General features: G+C 60.7%; 1 protein-coding gene across 4 annotated transcripts in view; it reads left to right on the top strand.

The window, feature by feature from the left end:
* PPP1R37 (protein phosphatase 1 regulatory subunit 37) overlaps positions 1–18,201 on the top strand; it is a 42,870-nt gene that overhangs the window by 21,850 nt on the left and 2,819 nt on the right. For all 4 annotated transcript variants that reach the window (XM_067720710.1, XM_067720709.1, XM_067720711.1 and 1 more), the window contains exons 2-11: positions 11,948–12,045; positions 12,783–12,828; positions 13,057–13,157; positions 13,852–13,971; positions 14,435–14,585; positions 14,677–14,832; positions 16,018–16,130; positions 16,792–16,933; positions 17,032–17,198; positions 17,312–18,026. In XM_067720710.1, the coding sequence (XP_067576811.1) occupies positions 11,948–12,045; positions 12,783–12,828; positions 13,057–13,157; positions 13,852–13,971; positions 14,435–14,585; positions 14,677–14,832; positions 16,018–16,130; positions 16,792–16,933; positions 17,032–17,198; positions 17,312–18,026 (1,809 nt within the window). The remainder of the gene's footprint in view (positions 1–11,947; positions 12,046–12,782; positions 12,829–13,056; positions 13,158–13,851; positions 13,972–14,434; positions 14,586–14,676; positions 14,833–16,017; positions 16,131–16,791; positions 16,934–17,031; positions 17,199–17,311; positions 18,027–18,201) is intronic.

Here is an 18,201-nt window from a genome sequence, read left to right as displayed (position 1 = left end):
TTATCAGACTCCTGCTGAGTGTGAGGCTCCCTGGTGGGCCCGGGTAAGGCACATGTGACTTGGAAAGCTGCAGGCACCTCCTGACTGCACGTGTTTCTGTAACAGGATCTTCAGCTGGGCCAGGCAGCTTGGAGGGTCCAGATGGAGGTGTGAGGGTGCAGGCCGGTGGAGTAGGCAGGTCCTCCCTCTTCCTGGCTGGGGGTGTAAGCCCAGCCCGACCCCTGCAGCTGGCCATCCTGCAGTGCGTGGTGGTGGTACCGGCTCCCCGAGTCGTGATGCCTCCCTCCCAGGAGGAGGCAGGGAAGACCACTCTTGTCACCCCGGAAGCTGTGGGCATCACGGCCCCTTAGCAGGCCCAGGGCCTGAGAGGAAAGGACTGGCCATCTCAGCCTCTCCGGAGGGGCCTCCTGTCCAGGGCACAGTGTGGTTTCCTGCCTCTGTCACGTGGTTCTCTGGGGAGAAGGGAAGGGAGGCTTTGTTCGGTTCACAGAGCAAGTCATCTCATTCATTCACTGCAGGGATGTCCCTAGACTCAGGGAGCCCTTGGTCTAGGACGGAGAGTGAGCAAGCAGACAGGTACAGATCGGGTGTGTCCCATGAGGACTCAGAGGGAGGTAGTGGAGAATAGTGGGTGTGGGGGAATGCTGCTTTAGAAAGGGGCCGGAGATCCTATGCTAGTAAACTCACTCTTTGCCTGTTAAAAAAAAAAGGCGGGGGGCCAGAGAAGGCTTCTCAGAGGAGGTGACCTCTGAGCTGAGACCCGAATAACAGGTTAGGGAGAGCTGGGGGAGGGGGAGCTCTCTGACCCGCGGACCTAGAGGCAGGAGCAAACAAGGTTAGGGCTGGGGGGGCAGTGACGGGGAGGATGGGGTGAGCCCGTTGCAGGGCTGAGTCAGGGGGCCTCATCCTGGGGCAGGTATTGGCCGTTTCAGTCCCAGTGCAGGGACAGACAATGGAGACAAAAAGGGCCAGAGCCCAGCCTGTTCCTTGCCACGGTCACCATGAGCTCCTTACGTGCCCGCCTGTCTGAAGGGCAGGCACTGCGAGGTGGTGGGTTTCCCTTCCCTGGGGGATCTGCCTGGAGTGTCCCTGTGCATCCTCACCGGGTTCTATGCGCAGCCCGCCCTGGCGTGTGTTTCTGAAGGTGCAAACCCAAACACACCACCTGGGGATCACCTCAGCCCCCCTCAGCTCTGGCAGGGACAGGCAGAGGGGCTGCCCAGGCAAAGGCCCAGCCTCGTAGACCAGGCTGGTTGGAGTGAGGCGGGTGGCAGCCCCCTTCCCTTCCAGAGGAGCTAGTCCTAGAGTGGCCCCTGGCATTGGTGTGGCTCCGGGACAGATCGAGCTTGACATCACCATTGGCAACGTCGTCTCTGCTGGGTGGGCATGCGCTGCTGGGAAAGTTACTGCTTCCACCCTCAACGTGCTCTGCGCTCCCTCGGACCCTCTGAGTTGCTGCAGGGCTGGTGGGCGTGGGGGAAGCCTCAGTGATTCGTCATTCGGAAGAATAACTCATGACCGGCGTCCCTTCACTCTTCCTGAGGAGTCACAGGCGGAGGTTCTTCCGAACAGGCCGAGCTGCTAGAAATCCCCACTGGCTGCTCCCCTCCCCTCCGTCTGGGCCCGTCACTGCCCTCATTCTGTGTCCAGCCCTCCTGGCACCCAGCCGCTGTCCCCCAGAGCACCCTAAGGGAACAGGTGGTGTACGATCTCAGCCGGGTCCTAGGGGAGTCCCCAGCCTGGCAGTGGGCTGGGAAGCCAAGCCTGAGGGGTTGTAACTGCTGTGGACGGGGGCATCCAAGGACGCTTCTTGCTGGCGGGTGGGTAGCCGTGGAGCTGACTTTGGCCAACTCTGAAGGCCGTAGTGGCCCAGCAGTGAAAGAGGAGGGCCCGTGGAGTGCGGGGCCTGCGTGGTCACTCACGTGTCGCCACCTCTCTGAACCTCCTTTTCTTTGCCTTAGGTTGGAGGACTGTGAGGCTTCAGCTAGGGCACATGAAGGGGCTGCCCGAGGTGACAGCATAGTAAATGTCACTGTCAGTGGGCTCCCTGCAGAGCTCAGGGATGCCACCATCAGCAGGCTTGCGCTGGAGCCCTTGGTCCCCCTCCCTCCCCCTCATTGTGTGCCTCAAATTCCCCGACAGCCCTCCATCTAGCTGTCCTGTCCCTGGCCTGGGTGTGTGTTCCTTCCTTTCTCCAGGCCATATTCCCTGAGTACCTGCTGGGCCAGGCCCTCGGGAGCCACCCAGGGTGACCGCCACCACTGGACGCCAGGCCCGGCTTTGTAATTAAGGTTGTCGTGAAAGGCTGGCCTTGGCCTAACGCAAGCTTCCAGCCCCAGGCGTGAACCAGACTTTCCTCCCATCCCAAATGCTGCCTCTGGGCCCCGTGTGGACCACCAGCTCTGAGCGGCCGCTCCCCGCACCGCCCTTTAACTTTATTACGGAGATTTCCAGACATATGCAACAGTAGGGGCATAATGACCCAGGTGAACCCACTTCCCAGCTTCAGTAATGACCAGTATGTGACCGATCTTTATCCTCCGTGCTGCCCCACCCCCATTATTTTGCAGCAGACATCCTAGATATTGATCATCTCACCTGTACATTTTTCTGAGTTGCTTCTGAAGCTGTGGGGACGCTCCGCCCCAAGCCAGCTACCTCTGTTCCTCTGCTGTCATCTCCCCCCGGGCCAGGATGAGGCCGTGCTCTCTTGTGGCCCTGCACACGGTGGGTGGCTGTATGTGGTGCTCGGGGACAAGCACAGCCTCCCCCCGCCGAAGGAGGCCCCCACCCCGGGACGTGGCTTTGGGGGCCACCAGGAAGCCCAGTGGAGCGACTGGGAGCCTTCCTGCTCTGATTCCTGTGGCTTCGCTTGCTGCTCCATCTCTGTGTTAGTCTGCGTGCTAACAGCAAGCGCTGGTTTTTGTTTTCTTCCTTTATTTCCTAAAAGGTGGCGTTCACCAGCACAGTGTTCTGCACTGTGCTTCTTATTTTTGTCTGCGTCGGGTCTTAGTTGCGGCGCGTGGGCTCCTTGTTGTGGTGCGTGGGCTTCTCTAGTTGTGGCGTGTGGGCTCAGTAGTTGTGGCGCGCGGGCTTAGTTGCCCCGTGGCACGTGGGATCTTAGTTCCCCGGCCAGGGATTGAACCGGCGTCCCCTGCATTGCAAGACAGGTTCTTAACCACTGGACCACCAGCGAAGTCCCTGCACTGTGCTTTTTCACTTGATGTGTCTTAGATGTTGTTCCCTGTTGGCTCAGAGGGAGCTGCCTCATTCTTTGCGGCCGCAGAGAGTTCCTGTGCACGGGTGGACCAGCGTGTATTGACTGCTCCCCTGCTGATAGGTACTGGTGCCAGTTCAGGTCTCTGTTTGCAAACAGTGCTGCCATGAGTAACCTTATAGGTATATAAGTTTGCACCTTTGCAAGGGTATCTGTAGGATGATTCTCCAGGAGTGGCGTGGCTGGAGCAAAGGGTACATGCATTTGTATTTTGGAGTTTTGACTGGTGTAGCCAAATTGCTTTCAAAAGGGGTCGCACCGGTTGCTGGGGACTCAGCTGCCTGTCCTTCTGACTTCAAGGACCCACCGCCTGCCCCAGCCTCTGCCTTCATTTGCTCTGTCAGCAAATGGTCAGCACCTGCTGTGCACCCAGTGTGTGCCCTTCTGGGGTTGCTTCAGTGAACGAAAGCAGTGACATCCTTGCCCTCCTTGCAACATAAGCACACACAGATCCTAAAGCTTTCTGTTGGTCGTGAGTAGTGCCGCACGGAATGAAGCCGGGTACAGGGATGGACAAGGACACACACAGAGTGAGGCCGGGTACAGGGATGGACAAGGACACACACAGAGTGAGGCCGGGTACAGGGATGGACAAGGACACACACAGAGTGAGGCCGGGTACAGGGATGGACAAGGACAAAGGGGGCTGTTTTCTGTGGGGTGGTAGGGGAAGGCCTCCGAGGAGGCAGTGTTGGAGCAGAGACCTGCAGGCAGGGAGGGAGAGGAGACCATGAGGATATAAGGTAGAAGAGTGCTCTGAGCAGAGGCGCAGCAGGTGCAAAGGCCCTGAGGCCTTATATCCAGGTGGCTCTGTCACTGATGAAGATCGGGTGGGGACCTTGACTACTGTAGCCCCTGAGCCGGGTCTGCCCTCGCACCTCTAGGAAGACACCCCCAGTCCATGCTCAGCGGCTGAGGCCTCCATGGGTGGCCTCCCCCAGCCTCCTTGCCAACCCCCTCCTCTCACATACCCTGGACCCTCCCAGTCCTGCAGCTCACCACCCAGACGCACAGTGCAGTCTCTGCTTCTGTACTTTGTCCACAAAGCTCCCTCTGCCCAGGATGCCTTTCCCCCTTTGCTGTCTCACTCTTCAAGACCTTCTCTGGGAGACGTTTCCAGATGCTCTCTTCCCAGCAGATCCCAGCTGGCCTGTCCTCCATGCCTCCGTGATCCCTCCTCACTCCCTCTCACGGCTGGTGATGCTGCGTTGCGAATGCTTCTGGGTTTGTCTCCTTGTCCACACGGGGGCTCTGGGATAGGGCCAGCATGTGGGGGAATTGGTGGCTGCTTACTAGGGGACTTTGGGGGAGGGGAGAAGGCTGTCCCACACCTGCACTTCTCACCTGAAGCCACCGGTACCTGTGGATGTCCTGTGGAGACCCGGTCTCAGCAGGTGCTGTGGGGAAACCCCGGAGGGCGTCCCTGCTCAGGGCAGGACTGGCTCTCCAGGCCCCAGAAACCACAAAGAGAAAGACGGATCCCTCTGGCAACCTCCCTGTCCTTCTGTTAGAGAAGGCTGCGTTTCTGCCGCCCACCAGACCCCTGTGTCCAGCCTGAAGCTGAGGGGCCTGAGGACCGCAGGGCACCAGCGTCAGACGGGAACAGTCCTGGCTTTGACACCCCACCCCTTCCCAGCTGCATGACCCTAGGAGGCCAGTTAGCATCCCCAGAGGTGTCCTCCTCTGTGCATTGATAGGTAGTGCGCTCGGGGTATCTCTGCTCTGCGGGACTCTGATGAGGATTAAAGATCCAGCCACAGGGTGCCCGGCAGGATGCCTGGTAGGGAATCGGGGTGCAATAACGAGCATCTTGCACCTTTCTATACCGGGAGCGCTCTGAATTTGAGAGCCTGCCTCACAGAATGAGTAGTGTCTGGCCGGGTCTGGGCCTTGGCGTCCCTCTCGCCTTTCTCCGGGCCTCCTTGGTCTTCTGCACGTGGAGCAGGCCCCCACGCCCACCCCCCGCCCTGCAAGGTCAAGAGGGCTCAGTGTACCTTTGAGGCCTGGGACACTGGCCGGATGAGAGCTCCTCCATCTGTCCGTCACTCCTTCGCCCTATCCTGGTGCCCTCTCTGTGCCTGGCCCTGGTCGGGGCAATGCTGGGGACACGCATGGACCACAACCCCGGGGCTCCCAGTCCAGTGGGGGGAGACAGACTGGTCCCTTAGACAGTGACAGTTCAGTGTGGGCAGGGCTGAGGTGGGGGAGCCCAGAGGAGGGGTCATGGAGGGCTCCCTAGAGAAGGGGACCCTTGAGCCGAGGGTTGAAGTCAGAGTGTGATGCGTAGGAGGAGGGAGGGAATGAGGTGTGATGAAGCACTGGGCCTGCACTGGGAGGAAAGGGAAGAGGGGGGTGAGGCTAGAGCACAGTGCCCGGTGTGGGGGGGGGAGGGTCCCGTTCATGGACAAGGCTCCTAGCTCAGTCCGGAGCCCTCACAGCGCCCTTCGAGGGCCTCCCTGGGTCGTCTGCATGCCCCCCTCCGCAGATGAGAAGCCCTGAAGGGCAGGGCACCCGGTCAGAGCCTCCCTGTCCTCCTAGTGCCAGCGCAGAGCTTGGCATGCAGTCGGCCTCGGGCGATATTTACTGATGAATAGCAAGACGGTATCTAAGTTGGCATCCTGGATTAGAAGCCTAACTCCAAGGGGCTGAAGCCGAAAGGGGGAATTTATTGGCTTATGGATCTGAGGAGCCTTGAATAGTTTCACTTCAGGCCTCGCTGGATCCAGGGTCTCAGACAACGTGGTCCGTCGGGACTCTGTCTCTCTTCACCTCTGAGGTCACCTTTCCAGTGAGTCGGCTTTGTTCTCGGGAGGTTCTCTCGTCTTGGTGGCTGCCAGGGTGGCTGCCAGCAGCTCCAGAAGTGGGAGGCGACCTCAGCGACCCCTGCGGGCAGAGAGCTCTTATTTCCGGATAGTTCCAGCACAGGCCCTGGGAGGGGCTGTGGCTGGCCCTACACGGGTCAGCCACTGTGACAGGGGCTTTGGGAGGACAGTGGGGAGTGGAGGTAACATGGACGTCCCCCCCTGGGGTCCTGGGATGGCGTCACGAGGGAGGTGGTGGGACCAGTGCCCGTCTACCCAGGGAAGCAGGAGGCGAAGCGGGCCGGTTGGTGCTTTCACAGGCCAGGGCAGCCTCACCACAGGGGCAGGTGTGCGCCTGACGCGCCGTCTCCCTGGGGGACTGCTGGGGGTGTAGGCTTTAGCTCCCAGCTTCCACGTGCCTTTTCAGCACTGGCCTGGTCCCCTCTGAAGGTGTGAACCCAAGCGGCCTGGGTAGGGCAGGACTGTGTTCCACAGACAAGAGCCTGGGGAGTCCTGCAGGAAAGAGCCTGGAGAGCCGGGGTCCTGGGGTCCACATGGGCCTGGTCACCCACTTGCCACGAGACTCTCAGTTTCCACTGTCAGGTGGGGTGACGGCGATGGTGCCCTTCCCTCTTGGGGAAGGAAGGGCGTGACAGAGCCTCCCAGGGTAGGCTCTGCTGATGCAGTGGCCAGGCCCTGGGGAGTGAAGGCCACCTGCGGTTAGCTAATGGAGGGGGTTAGAACCCAGGCCTGGCTCTGGGCTGCCCAGCAGCTTCTGCCTCGCTCGTCACCTCTGGTGTGCCCAGTCCTGGCGGCCTCCCTGTTAGGGGACCCAGTGGGCTCCCCCTCCCCAACCCTGCTCTCCTACAGATTCAGTCCTCCCTAGACCTCACGTAGTTCCTGGCGCTGCTCTGCACCAGCCCCGGTGGCCCCTGTCTCAGGCTGAGAGCAAAGTCCTTCCTGAGGCCGTGTCCCCGTCGCCTCCCGCCTCCGCCTCCTGCCACGCTGGCCTCCTGGTGCCCGGGATCCTGCCAAGCCTGTTCCCACCCTGTCACACTTCCCCTCCCAGGGGCCACTGCCACCGCTGTATTTGTATCTGTCTCATGCGTGTCTCCAACTAGCTGTTGAAGCCCCAGCAGTGAGAGTTGGCCCCCTACCCCCTTGTCCCCACTCCGTCCCCACCCCCCACTGTTGCTTCCTGGTTTTTGACTCCCACTTGAATGAGTACCAGCTCCAGGCTGGCAGGGGTGGCCTGAGTCATCGCCCCCTGGTGCCCAACCTGTCCTTGCATCTTGTGGGTGCCTTTGCACCTGTGTGCAAAGGAGAGACAGACTTTTCTGCCTGTCACCTGATGCCTGGCCTCAGGTTTCTGTCTGTCCCTTTGTGAGGGCAGGTGGGAGGGGGAGCAGTCTCCGCTTGCCCCACAGCCTCTTCCTGGGAGACCGGTACCCGCTGCACACAGCAGCGTCCCTCCCCAGGGCTCAAACCTTCGTCTTGGCCCCGGCCCCTGCCTCCCGCTCAGGCCTGTCAAGGTAATGTGAGAATGAAGCCGTGTTCCAGTTACAGAGCAAGACAGGTCTGGGTGTGCGTTCCAGTACTGCCGCTCCTGGCTCCGTGGCCTTGGACAGACGGCTTGCCCTCTCTGCACTTGCTTCCCTCTATTACGAAATGGAGACAGAGCTGCTAGTTTCATAGGATCGCGCAGCTGGCTGAATGAAACTGTGCGTAGGAAGTGCTCAGAGTGGTGTCTTAACACCGAGTAAGTGCCTGATACCTGGGAGTGGTGACCACGGCCACCACCATCGTCATCTTTTTCTCAAGCTCTGTCTCCTGTTGAGTCAGGCCCCGCACTGGGTAGCTACTTGGCGGTGCCCTCACGTCCCTTATCTCCTGAGACCCTACAGATGTCCCTTTCAGAGAGGGAAAGAGGTTGTTGAGAATGTTTATCACGGTCTCACCAGGACAAGGATTGGAATGCAGGTCCTCTTATTCAAAGCCGTGACCTTGGCACATCTCATCCCGTGCTCTCAGCCCGTGCTCTCAACCGTGCTATGAGATGCCCCGTCTCCAGTGGGCAGCGTGAGATGCTGCCCGGGGAGGGCCTTCCCAAAGTCGAGCTCGCAGAGCACGGGAGGGAGGAGCCAGGATCCAAGCCCCCTGACTTCGGGCTGGAGTGGGGCCCTCACCACTTTGCAGCCCCGCCCTCTGGAACCTGGCCCCAGAGCTCCGACTCGGGCCTCCCAGCCCGGCCCAACCCTAGTGTCCAGCCAGCACACCGCATGGGCGGCCCTCCTCCTCCCCAGCTCACCGCCCGCACGCTGAATCCTCAGGGTAGACCGGGCACACATGCATGTCTGTGGGTGCCGAGCTGCAGCCTGGAGGGCCGGGCCCCATGCTTTGGAGCCACTGCGGCCTGGGAGAGCGGCCCGTTGACTCGCCGCAGCCTGTGTGGTTCGCTTAAGGCCGGACAAGTCGAGGGCGGATGACCTGAGGTAGAGGTCTTGATGATTTCGTCACAACATCACAAATGAGCAAGTGTGTGGCGGCCAGGGCTGAGCCAGCCGGCCTGGGCCAGCCCTGCCGGCTTGTACAGTGCTTGGGTGGCGCCTGGCGCGGCGGAAGCGCTGTCTCGATGCTCCACGTTATTTCTCCGAACCACCTGTACTGCCGTTCCCTTACCATTTTTTTTTTAATTGGTTCATTTAAAAAATTTGAATATGTTTCATCTCATTCATTTCCAAGTGATGGTTTTGATGTGATAGTTTTTTCTTCTTAGTATATGAATGAAACACACACATACGTAATGATTACTGCGAGGTTCTTCCCGACCCACCTGACACTCACGTGTGCCCACTGGTGACGGGCCAGGCCTGGGGACGTGCTCGTGATGCTGTTGGGGAAATCGAGGCAGGGTTGGGGTGCCTGCAGGCTGCCGAGCCCACGCCACAGTGCACCAACTGAACCCCCGCTTCTGTTCCTTTAGTGTCTTTCCCCAGTGCTGTCCCCACCTTGAACATGTGTCTCAGCATCAGAGGAAAGTGACAAGATGCACTTGTCATTCTTGTCTCCAGTTGCCCTGGGCCTTGGACCCCCATGTCTCTGAGTATGTCCATCTTTCCTACCCCCTGCTCTCAGCTTCCCCTGCTGTACATGAGTGGGCAGATGCAGCCTCCCCGAACCCTGGCTGTGACCTTGTGTGAGGCTGTGCCTGCATCCAAACCCCATGGGCGCCTGGCTGAAGGGGTGGCTGGATGGTACCTGTGGCTGGTATGGAGGTGGCAAGGTCAGAGACCCTGGGCCTTGAACTCACCAGGAGGCTCGTCAGAACAAAGACCGACCCACCTTGCAGGACCCCAGGGGACTTCAGGAGCTGAAAGTCCTAGGCGGTCAGGGAGGGCTTCCTGGAGGAAGGGATGTCAGAGCTGAACACCTAAAGGACCAGCTGCAGTTTGAGAGATCGCTTAGGGCTCTTATTCCCTGTAGACTGTCTAGGACAGCGGTCCCCAACCTTTTTGGCACCAGCGACTGGTTTCGTGGAAGACACTTTTTCCACGGACCGGAGGTGGAGCGGGTGGGGGTTATGGTGCAGGCGGTAATGCGGGTGATGGGGAGCAGCAGATGAAGCTCACTCGCTGGCCCGCTGCTCACCTCCTGCTATGCGGCCCGGTTCCTAAACAGGCCGTGGAACGGTAGCGTTCCGTGGCCCGGGAGTTGGGGACCCCTGGTCTAGGACACCGAGAACTGCTAGTGACGACCCCATGTGTACCCAGTACCCTACTTCATCCCCATCTGACATGAGCAGGCCAACCCCACCTTGGCCTGGGGGCCTTTACTGAAGGGAGTGTGTCTCTTTGGCCATCTGATAAAACCTGTGTGCCCTTTCTTGGAGTGATGATTTTTAAAGGCAAAAAGTAGGATTACAAAGGATATCAGTTAAAATACAGTTTATTAAATATTTAAAAAATCGTGATCTAGTAATTATGCTATTCCTTGTTGACACCTGAAATAACAGGATGTAGCAGCAGCTCGAATGACTTCCAAAGTAGTGATGAGCATTCAGAATCTACAAAAACTGTTACGTGATGTGAAAACACCTGCCATTTCTATTGAGGACAGAGTCCCAGGGTCTGCTAAACAATATTTCTTTTTTCTCTCTTTTTTGTGCTGTGTTAGTAAGAAGGAAATGCTGAATTTCATTTCAGTTCAGTTAGTGCAAATAAAAAGGCAGTTTTTCCCCACTCAAGTTCATGGACCCCCTGGGGGTCAGTGGCCCCTGCTTGGCTGGACTCCCTGAGGCAGCTGCAGGCCAGCTCCTGTTCCCCCGCCCGCCCCCAAGAGCTGGGAGCCACCAGGCACACGATTGCACGTCAGAGAGCTCCCTTGCTAGGCCTGCGGGGGGGCAGCTGACACTGGGGAAGGCTGCTGATCACCTATAGCTTCACCCAGGCTCCACCCCGCCTGCTTCCACCCAAGGAGGAAGAGAGGGGCAGAGGACCGGGCCTGCCCTCTGGGAAGCCTGGGGCCTCTGTCGGCTTCTTTCTTCCAGGAGCCCCACCCAACACAGTGGAGAGAGTTCTAGAGCAAATATTTGACTCTGCCTTTTACCAGCTGCCTGACCCCAGGGAGGCAGCTTTCCTTCCCTGGAAGACAGGGTGCTGCTTGATGAGGTCGGGGCATACGGCCCCCGGCCAGAGCAGTGGCCGGAGGGAGCATCCTCTCAGAGATGCTTGCCCAGAAGCTCAGCAGGGGCTCCCGCTGGCCCATCTGCTGCTCGGCTGGCCCTGAGAGCTTTCTGCTCCCAGGCCTGACCCTGTCCCTCCCCTGCTCAGAGCCTTTCCTTCCTGCCCTCCTGGTTGCCCCAGCACAAAATCCAAGCTCTTATAGCCAAAAACTGAAACGAATACAGGTATCTTTTCACCTGGCGAATGGATAAACAAAATGCATACATCTGACAGTTACTACGTAGCACTACAAAGGGACCGAAACTCAAAACTGTTATGTTCCAGAAAGAAGCTGGCCACCAGAGGTCACATACTGTTTACCACCATTTTTGTGAAATGTCCAAAAAAGGCAAATCTGTGCAGACAAAGGCCAGCCTTACTTTCCACGCGGTGACAGGCCCTGAGCTTCCCGAGGACAGGGCTGTGCAGTTGTTGGGTTTGGGCTGCATCCCCTTGTTCATTTTGGGAGCCACTGCCTGTAACCATGGGGCACCAGGGCCGTGTCAGGGACTCTGACGGCTGCCATATCCCTGGGACAGGAAGCCCCGTCCTGAGTACCGTCCAGGAATATCTCACTGTTGAGGGAGCGGGGAGTCTGAGAAGCCACGTGGCATCTCAGTTAAGAGCTGAGTTCCGGCTCCACCGCTTAGCAGCTGTGTGGCCTTGGGCAAGGTGTTTCACTTTTCTGAGCTCCACTTCCTTATAAGGTCGAAGTGTGGATTCATTCTCTCATTCAAAAACAAACCCGCACAGATCAAAACACCTGCTCTGGGCCTGGCGCTGTGCTGGATGGTGTTGGGGACACAGTGGTGACCAAGACAGCCCCAGCCCTGCCCTTCTGGGACTCGCAGTCTAGAGGGGGAGACAGCTGACAAGTAGAAAAATGGCATGATAGTAGTTGTGTAATGTTCACGTGAAGGTGTTTGGGGAGCCTTGGGGAGTTGGGGAGGGTGGCGCTGGCTTGGTTTGGGGCCATCCGGGGACACCTCCCCAGAGCAGCAGTCACAGCGAGGCACCTCAAGGCAGGACTGAGCTCAGTGGGTTGCTGGAAGGAAGGTTTATCGTGGAGGGGGAGGGGGAGGGGGGATGGCACAGGCCAGTGGGCGGGAGTGGGGGAAGTCACAGGCCTGGGTCCTCTCTGCCTGCAGCCCAGAACGTGACCGTGGATGAGGTCCTCGGTGCCTACAAGCAGGCCTGCCAGAAGCTAAGCTGCAGGCAGATCCCCAAGCTCCTCAGGCAGCTCCAGGTAATGCCGCGTGCGGGGGGCGTGGCGGGTACCCTCCCCCCGCCCCCCAGCCCCCTCCGGGCAAGAGAGGGTGTACAGAGCACTCCCCCCGCCCCGAGCCTGGTCGGCCAGCCAGGGGACTGTAAAAGTAATCGGGCTCTTCCTGAATGTTTAAGCAGTACAGAATTATGTGAAGTAGGAAGTTACTTGTCAAGAATCTTCCACTCCCCAAAGCAATTCTCTTCCCCAGGGGAAAAGCCACGTATACCAAATTTAAAAGTCTGAATGACAAAAGTAATGTATATTCTCTGACTTGAAAAAAAAGTTAAAATACTACAGATACAAAAAGCAAAACCTGTTTCTCACTTCTTGCCCACGTCCCATGCCCCAGGAGTCCCCGCTGGTGACAGCTCGGGGTTTTCGTCCCCTGGACTTTCTGTGCCTTTATAAATAGAGAACGAGTCACTATCTAGAGGTACACAGACGCGAGGGCAGGTTCCGTTTTTATATGACGAGGGTGTTGCTGTACGCCTGGCCTGCTCGCCCCCAGCCGTCTCTCACAGGTGCCTTTCCTGCCACCTGTCCAGCCTGGTCGTGCTGGTAAAGCACTGCCTCAGTGCCTTCCCTCTGGATGGCTCATTCCAGAATGTTCCAAGGTTGCTTGTTTCAGAGCCCCGGCTGCCCCACTCTCAGGGAGGTCCAGCCTGGCGCCTGCAGGTGTCCTCCTGCCTTAACCACCATCCACTCTGCTTTCCCAGGAGTTCACGGACCTCGGGCACCGTATCGACTGTCTGGACCTGAAAGGTGTGTGTCTGGACGGGGCCGGGGCCCCTTGGGTAGCGAGCAGGGAGGTGTGGGCGCCCTTCCTGAGGTGAGGCAGGTGCTGCGAGCCGTGGGGAGGGGCAAAGGACCTTTCCTCCCCCGCTTGGCCCGGAGCCCGTGTCTCCACCCAGCCCCTCAACCCACACGCAAGTGTACACGCACAAGGGCACTCGTAGATGTGCACGCACACGGCGCTCTGTATCGTCCCAGGTGAGAAGCTCGACTACAAGACCTGCGAGGCCCTGGAAGAGGTCTTCAAGAGGCTGCAGTTCAAGGTCGTGGATCTGGAGCAGACGAACCTGGACGAAGATGTGAGCAGCCTGCCACTGCCCATAGCCACTCCCTGAGCTCCCTGCCTCTTAGAGGTTTGGGGGGAGGGCATGGCAGGAGGAGGGAACCCCCTTGGACCAAGGCTGGGCGGGACCTCTTGAGGGACAAGACTGGGGAGATGTCCACTGTGGCCAGAGTGAGCGGGGGATGTTGGACTGTGTGTGAGGCCCAGAGAAGGGTCTCACAGACCCACCCCAAAGGCAGGGGTTTGTAAGCAAGGGAGAGACTTGGGGAGCCAAGCCGGAGGGGAGGTGTATGACCACCAGGAAGGAGCCTTTCCAGGAACGCGTGCCCCCCCGCCCGCTGAGAATCACAGTGCCTGCAGGGGAGAGAGTTTAAGAAACATTCTGAAAGCAGCCCCCGTGTTTATGCCCAGGTGTCCTCACCTCCCCAGGTCCGGAGGCCACCAGGAGCCCGGGGGGAGGGCTCCTGGAGACCTGAGGCCCAGGGACGGCAGAGGCCTGTCCTGGTCACGCAGCACATCACTTAGACCGCTCTGGGGAGCGAGTAAGAGGAAGCAGACCGGCTGCAGCAGGACAGGGGAAGGGTTGGTTGCCGGAACCCAGAGGTGCCAGAGCAGCACCAGGGCTCTCCCGCCCCCAGTCGCTCAGCCCCTGCCTCCTGGCTTCCCCGGGCAGCCGCACCCTGAGGCTGAGCCCCGCTGTCTCTGCCCAGGGTGCCTCAGCCCTCTTCGACATGATCGAGTACTACGAGTCGGCCACCCACCTCAACATCTCCTTCAACAAGCACATCGGCACCCGGGGCTGGCAGGCCGCCGCCCACATGATGCGCAAGGTGGGTGCCCCCTACCCATTCCCTCTCCAGGGCCCCCAACCTGTAGGGCCTGGGTCCACGAGCCGTCAGAGGGTGCTGGGCCCCAGCCTGCAGGCCAGTGAGGAGGCAGTGCCAAGAGGCACCCTGCTGCAGGCCCGCCCCGGCCCCTTCTCCCCCTTCAGGCGTTTCCCCTCCTCCTCCACTTGCCTGTAACGTGTCCCTTGGAGGCGGCTGTGGTCACCATTCCCGTTTCACTCACATACGGGGCGTCTCTGCCACACACGAGTCAGCGAGCTCAGCTGTCACCAGCACTGCCTCGCTCACCCCCGTGGCCCCAGGCTGGCCTTCCCTCACCAGCCAGTGTCCCCAGCCACAAAACCAGGTGGCCCTGCTGCTCCCGGGGATACTGGGACGTAGGGCGGGAGGTCCCCCAGAGCGGGGAGGGCCGGGGCCAGCCTGACCCAGCCCCACACCTGCCACGCAGACAAGCTGCCTGCAGTACCTGGACGCCCGCAACACGCCCCTGCTGGACCACGCGGCGCCCTTCGTGGCGCGTGCCCTGCGCATCCGCAGCAGCCTGGCGGTGCTACACCTGGAGAATGCCAGCCTGTCAGGGCGGCCCCTCATGCTGCTCGGTGAGCCCCAGGGCGGTGTGCTGGTGGGCTCGGGCTGTTGGCCGGGTCCCCTGGGCCTGGCCAGTCACAGTACCCTCCCCTTCTCCCCCAGCCACGGCCCTGAAGATGAACATGACTCTGCGGGAGCTGTACCTGGCCGACAACAAGCTCAATGGCCTGCAGGACTCGGCCCAGTTGGGCAACCTGCTCAAGTTCAACTGCTCCCTGCAGATCCTGGACCTCCGTAACAACCACGTACTGGACTCAGGTGTGTGCGAGGGCCGCGCGCCCCCACCCAGCCCCAGTCGCCCAGCACCCACTGTGTGCCCAGCCGGGTGCTTGTGGTACGAGAAGCACAGTAGTGGCCGAGATAGTCCCAGCCCTGCCCTCGTGGTGACGCCTCAGACTGGGCTGGGCTGTGGGAGCCCAGGGCAGGTGTCTGACCCAGTCTGGGGATCAGAGAAGAATCCTGGAGGAGGGAACAGCTCAGCGCTTCCTTCAGGATGAGGTGGGGTATTGAGCAGATAATTGAAATAATTCAATCTGGGGAAAGTGCCCTGGAGGAAACAAGGATGTTGGGATAAAGGGTCAACTGAAAGCTGTTTAAGGTGTGCAGGAAGGGGCCTCTGGGCGGTAATGAGGAGGCTGGGGTGGAACCAGCCGTTTTAAAAGCCTAGGCAGAGAATCCAGGCAGAGGGAGTAGCAAGTGCAAAGGCCCTGAGGTGGGAAAGAGCTTAGATATTAGATATCTGGGTGGGGGGAAGAGCCCTGGTGAGCCAGGAGGTGAGTGAGAAGCGAAGAGGGAGTAGTCAGCAAGGCCTTGCCAGCAGGAGGAATTTGATTTCGTCCCTGTTCACCGTCGAGCAGAGTCCCCTGGCGTCAGTGTGAAGACAGGGTTGCGGGAGAGGGTGCAGAGTGGGACAGTGAGGCCAGTGCCCTCCTCCAGGGCAGCTGGGCCTGGACACTACGTGTACTGAGCACCTCCCACGCGCGGGGCCTGTCGGCTCGGGGTTCACAGCCGTGAGTGCGGCAGGGGTCTCTGCCCTCAGGAGAGACAAAGCCAAGATATCTTAATGGACTGCTGAGTCTGTCGGATGGTGAAATGTGCTCTGGAGAAAAATAAAGCAGTGATGGCGGGCTGAGCTGTCTGCTGAGGTTAGGCTGACCGGGATTGTCCCGTGAGAGGGGGAGATTTGAGCAGAGATCTGAAACAGATGGTGGAGGCCTTCATCAGGGTGTCCAGAGGAGGAACGTTCCCGTTCCAGGAGTTGGGGAGCTGTGTGTGCCGGGCCCAAGGCAGGGCGGGCAGTAGCAGGAGGTGTCAGGGCCAGAGCCTGTGGGGCCGGGCAGGCTGGGGCAGGGGCTTCTGAGCGCTGGTGGGGTGGCTCCCGGGCCAGTGTCCCCCGGGGAGATTCCCCGGCCACAGACAGGACTTGCCCACGGGCCTCCCCAGGTCTGGCCTACATCTGCGAGGGCCTCAAGGAGCAGAGGAAGGGGCTGGCGACCCTGGTGCTGTGGAACAACCAGCTCACGCACACGGGCATGGCCTTCCTGGGCATGACGCTGGTGAGTCGGCCAGAGAGGGGAGGGGGGCAGCGCGGTCCGGCCCAGCACCTGTCCCACCCCCGGCTCTCGCCATCTTCCGGCTGTCGCGGCTCCCCGTCCTGCTCGTCCTGCCAGTTCAGGAACCTGCTGTCTTCCCCCAGCCCTGTTTGGTCTTTGCTTCAGCTTCTGCACCCTCTTTCCCTTGAGGAGAGTAGCCCTTCTTTCATTGTCTCTCTGCGTCCAGCACCATAGCCTGGTACAACGCTTTGTACGAGGTGAAAATGTTTTGCATAGAAAGTTAGCATTTCTGGAAGCCATCAGGAAGTCTTAAATCTTTCCGTTATGTGGTACTTAAAGCCAGCCCACAGGGTACAGAGACTCAGACCCAGGTTGAGAATTACCCACGGTCAGGCCTGTGCCCAGAGTCCTTGGGCTGCTGGCGAGGGCAGAGGCTGGGCCCGGGCTGTGGGGACAGGGGCCTGGCTGGACGCTCGCAGGGCTGCCGAGTGGACGGGGCAGCTGGCTCTTGGGAGACTTCTGCGTACACGAGGGATTTGGCCCGAAGCGGGAACGTGCCGGTGTTCGGACTGGGGCGCCCTGCCGAGGAGAGAGCGTGTGCGTTTGCCTCGTTCCTGACTGGCCTCCTGAGCCTTTCCTGGCTCTCGTGCGCTGCTCCCTCCAGCCGCACACACACAGCCTGGAGACGCTGAACCTGGGCCACAACCCCATTGGGAACGAGGGCGTGCGGAACCTCAAGAACGGCCTCATCGGCAACCGCAGCGTGCTGCGCCTCGGCCTGGCCTCCACCAAGCTCACGTGCGAGGGTAGGGCGCGGGGCCGGGCGCGGGAGGCGGGGTGGCCAGGCCGGGGGGCGGCCAGCCGGGTGTGGGCCCGTGGCCAGCCCCTGCGGTCCCCCTCCCAGGCGCGGTGGCGGTGGCGGAGTTCATCGCCGAGAGCCCCCGCCTCCTGAGACTGGACCTTCGGGAGAACGAGATCAAGACGGGCGGGCTCATGGCACTGTCGTTGGCCCTCAAGGTGAACCACTCTCTGCTGCGCCTGGACCTTGACCGCGAACCCAAGAAGGAGGCGGTGAGTGCGCTCTTCCCTGCGGGCGGGTGGGGGGCTGGCTGGCCTGGGGGCGGTCCCAGGACCCACTGGGGGCGGGCCACCCAGAGCCCGAGCCAGGCCCGCTCTGCCCACAGGTGAAGAGCTTCATTGAGACACAGAAGGCGCTGCTCGCTGAGATCCAGAACGGCTGCAGGCGCAACTTCGCGCTGGCGCGGGAGGAGCAGGGGCAGTGCCTGCAGCCGTCGGCCTCCATGGCCGAGATCGCTGTCTCTGAGCCCCAGCCAGACGCCGGCGCGCCCGCGGAGGAGCCTGCCACCGAGGCGCAGGAGAACGGGGGCCCCGGCCCCGGCGCCGGGCCGGACTCGGACTCAGACTCAGACTCCGAGGGGGAGGATGGGGACAGGGCTGAGGCCCCCTGCCCCGCCCTGGTGCCCCCCACGGACTCCCTGGGCCCTGGGGGCAGGAGCCCCCCAGGCTGCCCCTCCTCCCCCACCGAGCAGCGCATTTCCGTGTCCAGCCCGGGCCGGGGCCACAAAGTGTTCGTGGTGACCCGGGTGGAGAGTCCACCCGAGAGGGCAGAGCCTCCTGTGCCACCCGCCTCTCCTTCCCCACCTGCCCCTCCTCGTCCTCCATCCCCACCTGCCGTATCCTTCCTGCCCACCTCACCTGCCCGGACGCCAGCTGAGGCCGTCAGCACTCGGGACCCAGGGTCGTCTGAGCCTCAGCCGGAGCCGCCCCAGTCAGGGCCACCGCTGCCCAACGGCCTGAAGCCCGAGTTCGCTCTCGCACTGCCCCCGGAGCCGCCCCCAGGGCCCGAGGCCAAGGTGGGCAGCTGTGGCCTGGAACACGGTGAGAGGACCTCTGGGGCCAGGTGACTGGGGCCCCTGTGTGCTGTGTGTGACCCTGGCCGAGCACCTGCTTGTTGGTGTGCCTCGGTTTCCCCCTCTTTAAAGTGGCCCTTGAAGGGGCAGGGACAAGTGGGGCTTGGTCCTCAGTCCCCGCCTTACTTCCCTCGGATCCCGGG

This window comes from Pseudorca crassidens, chromosome 20 (assembly GCF_039906515.1).
Source record: "Pseudorca crassidens isolate mPseCra1 chromosome 20, mPseCra1.hap1, whole genome shotgun sequence".
NCBI lineage: Eukaryota > Metazoa > Chordata > Mammalia > Artiodactyla > Delphinidae > Pseudorca > Pseudorca crassidens.
Note: the sequence above shows the minus strand (reverse complement) of the source record. Positions and strands in the feature narration are given on the sequence as shown.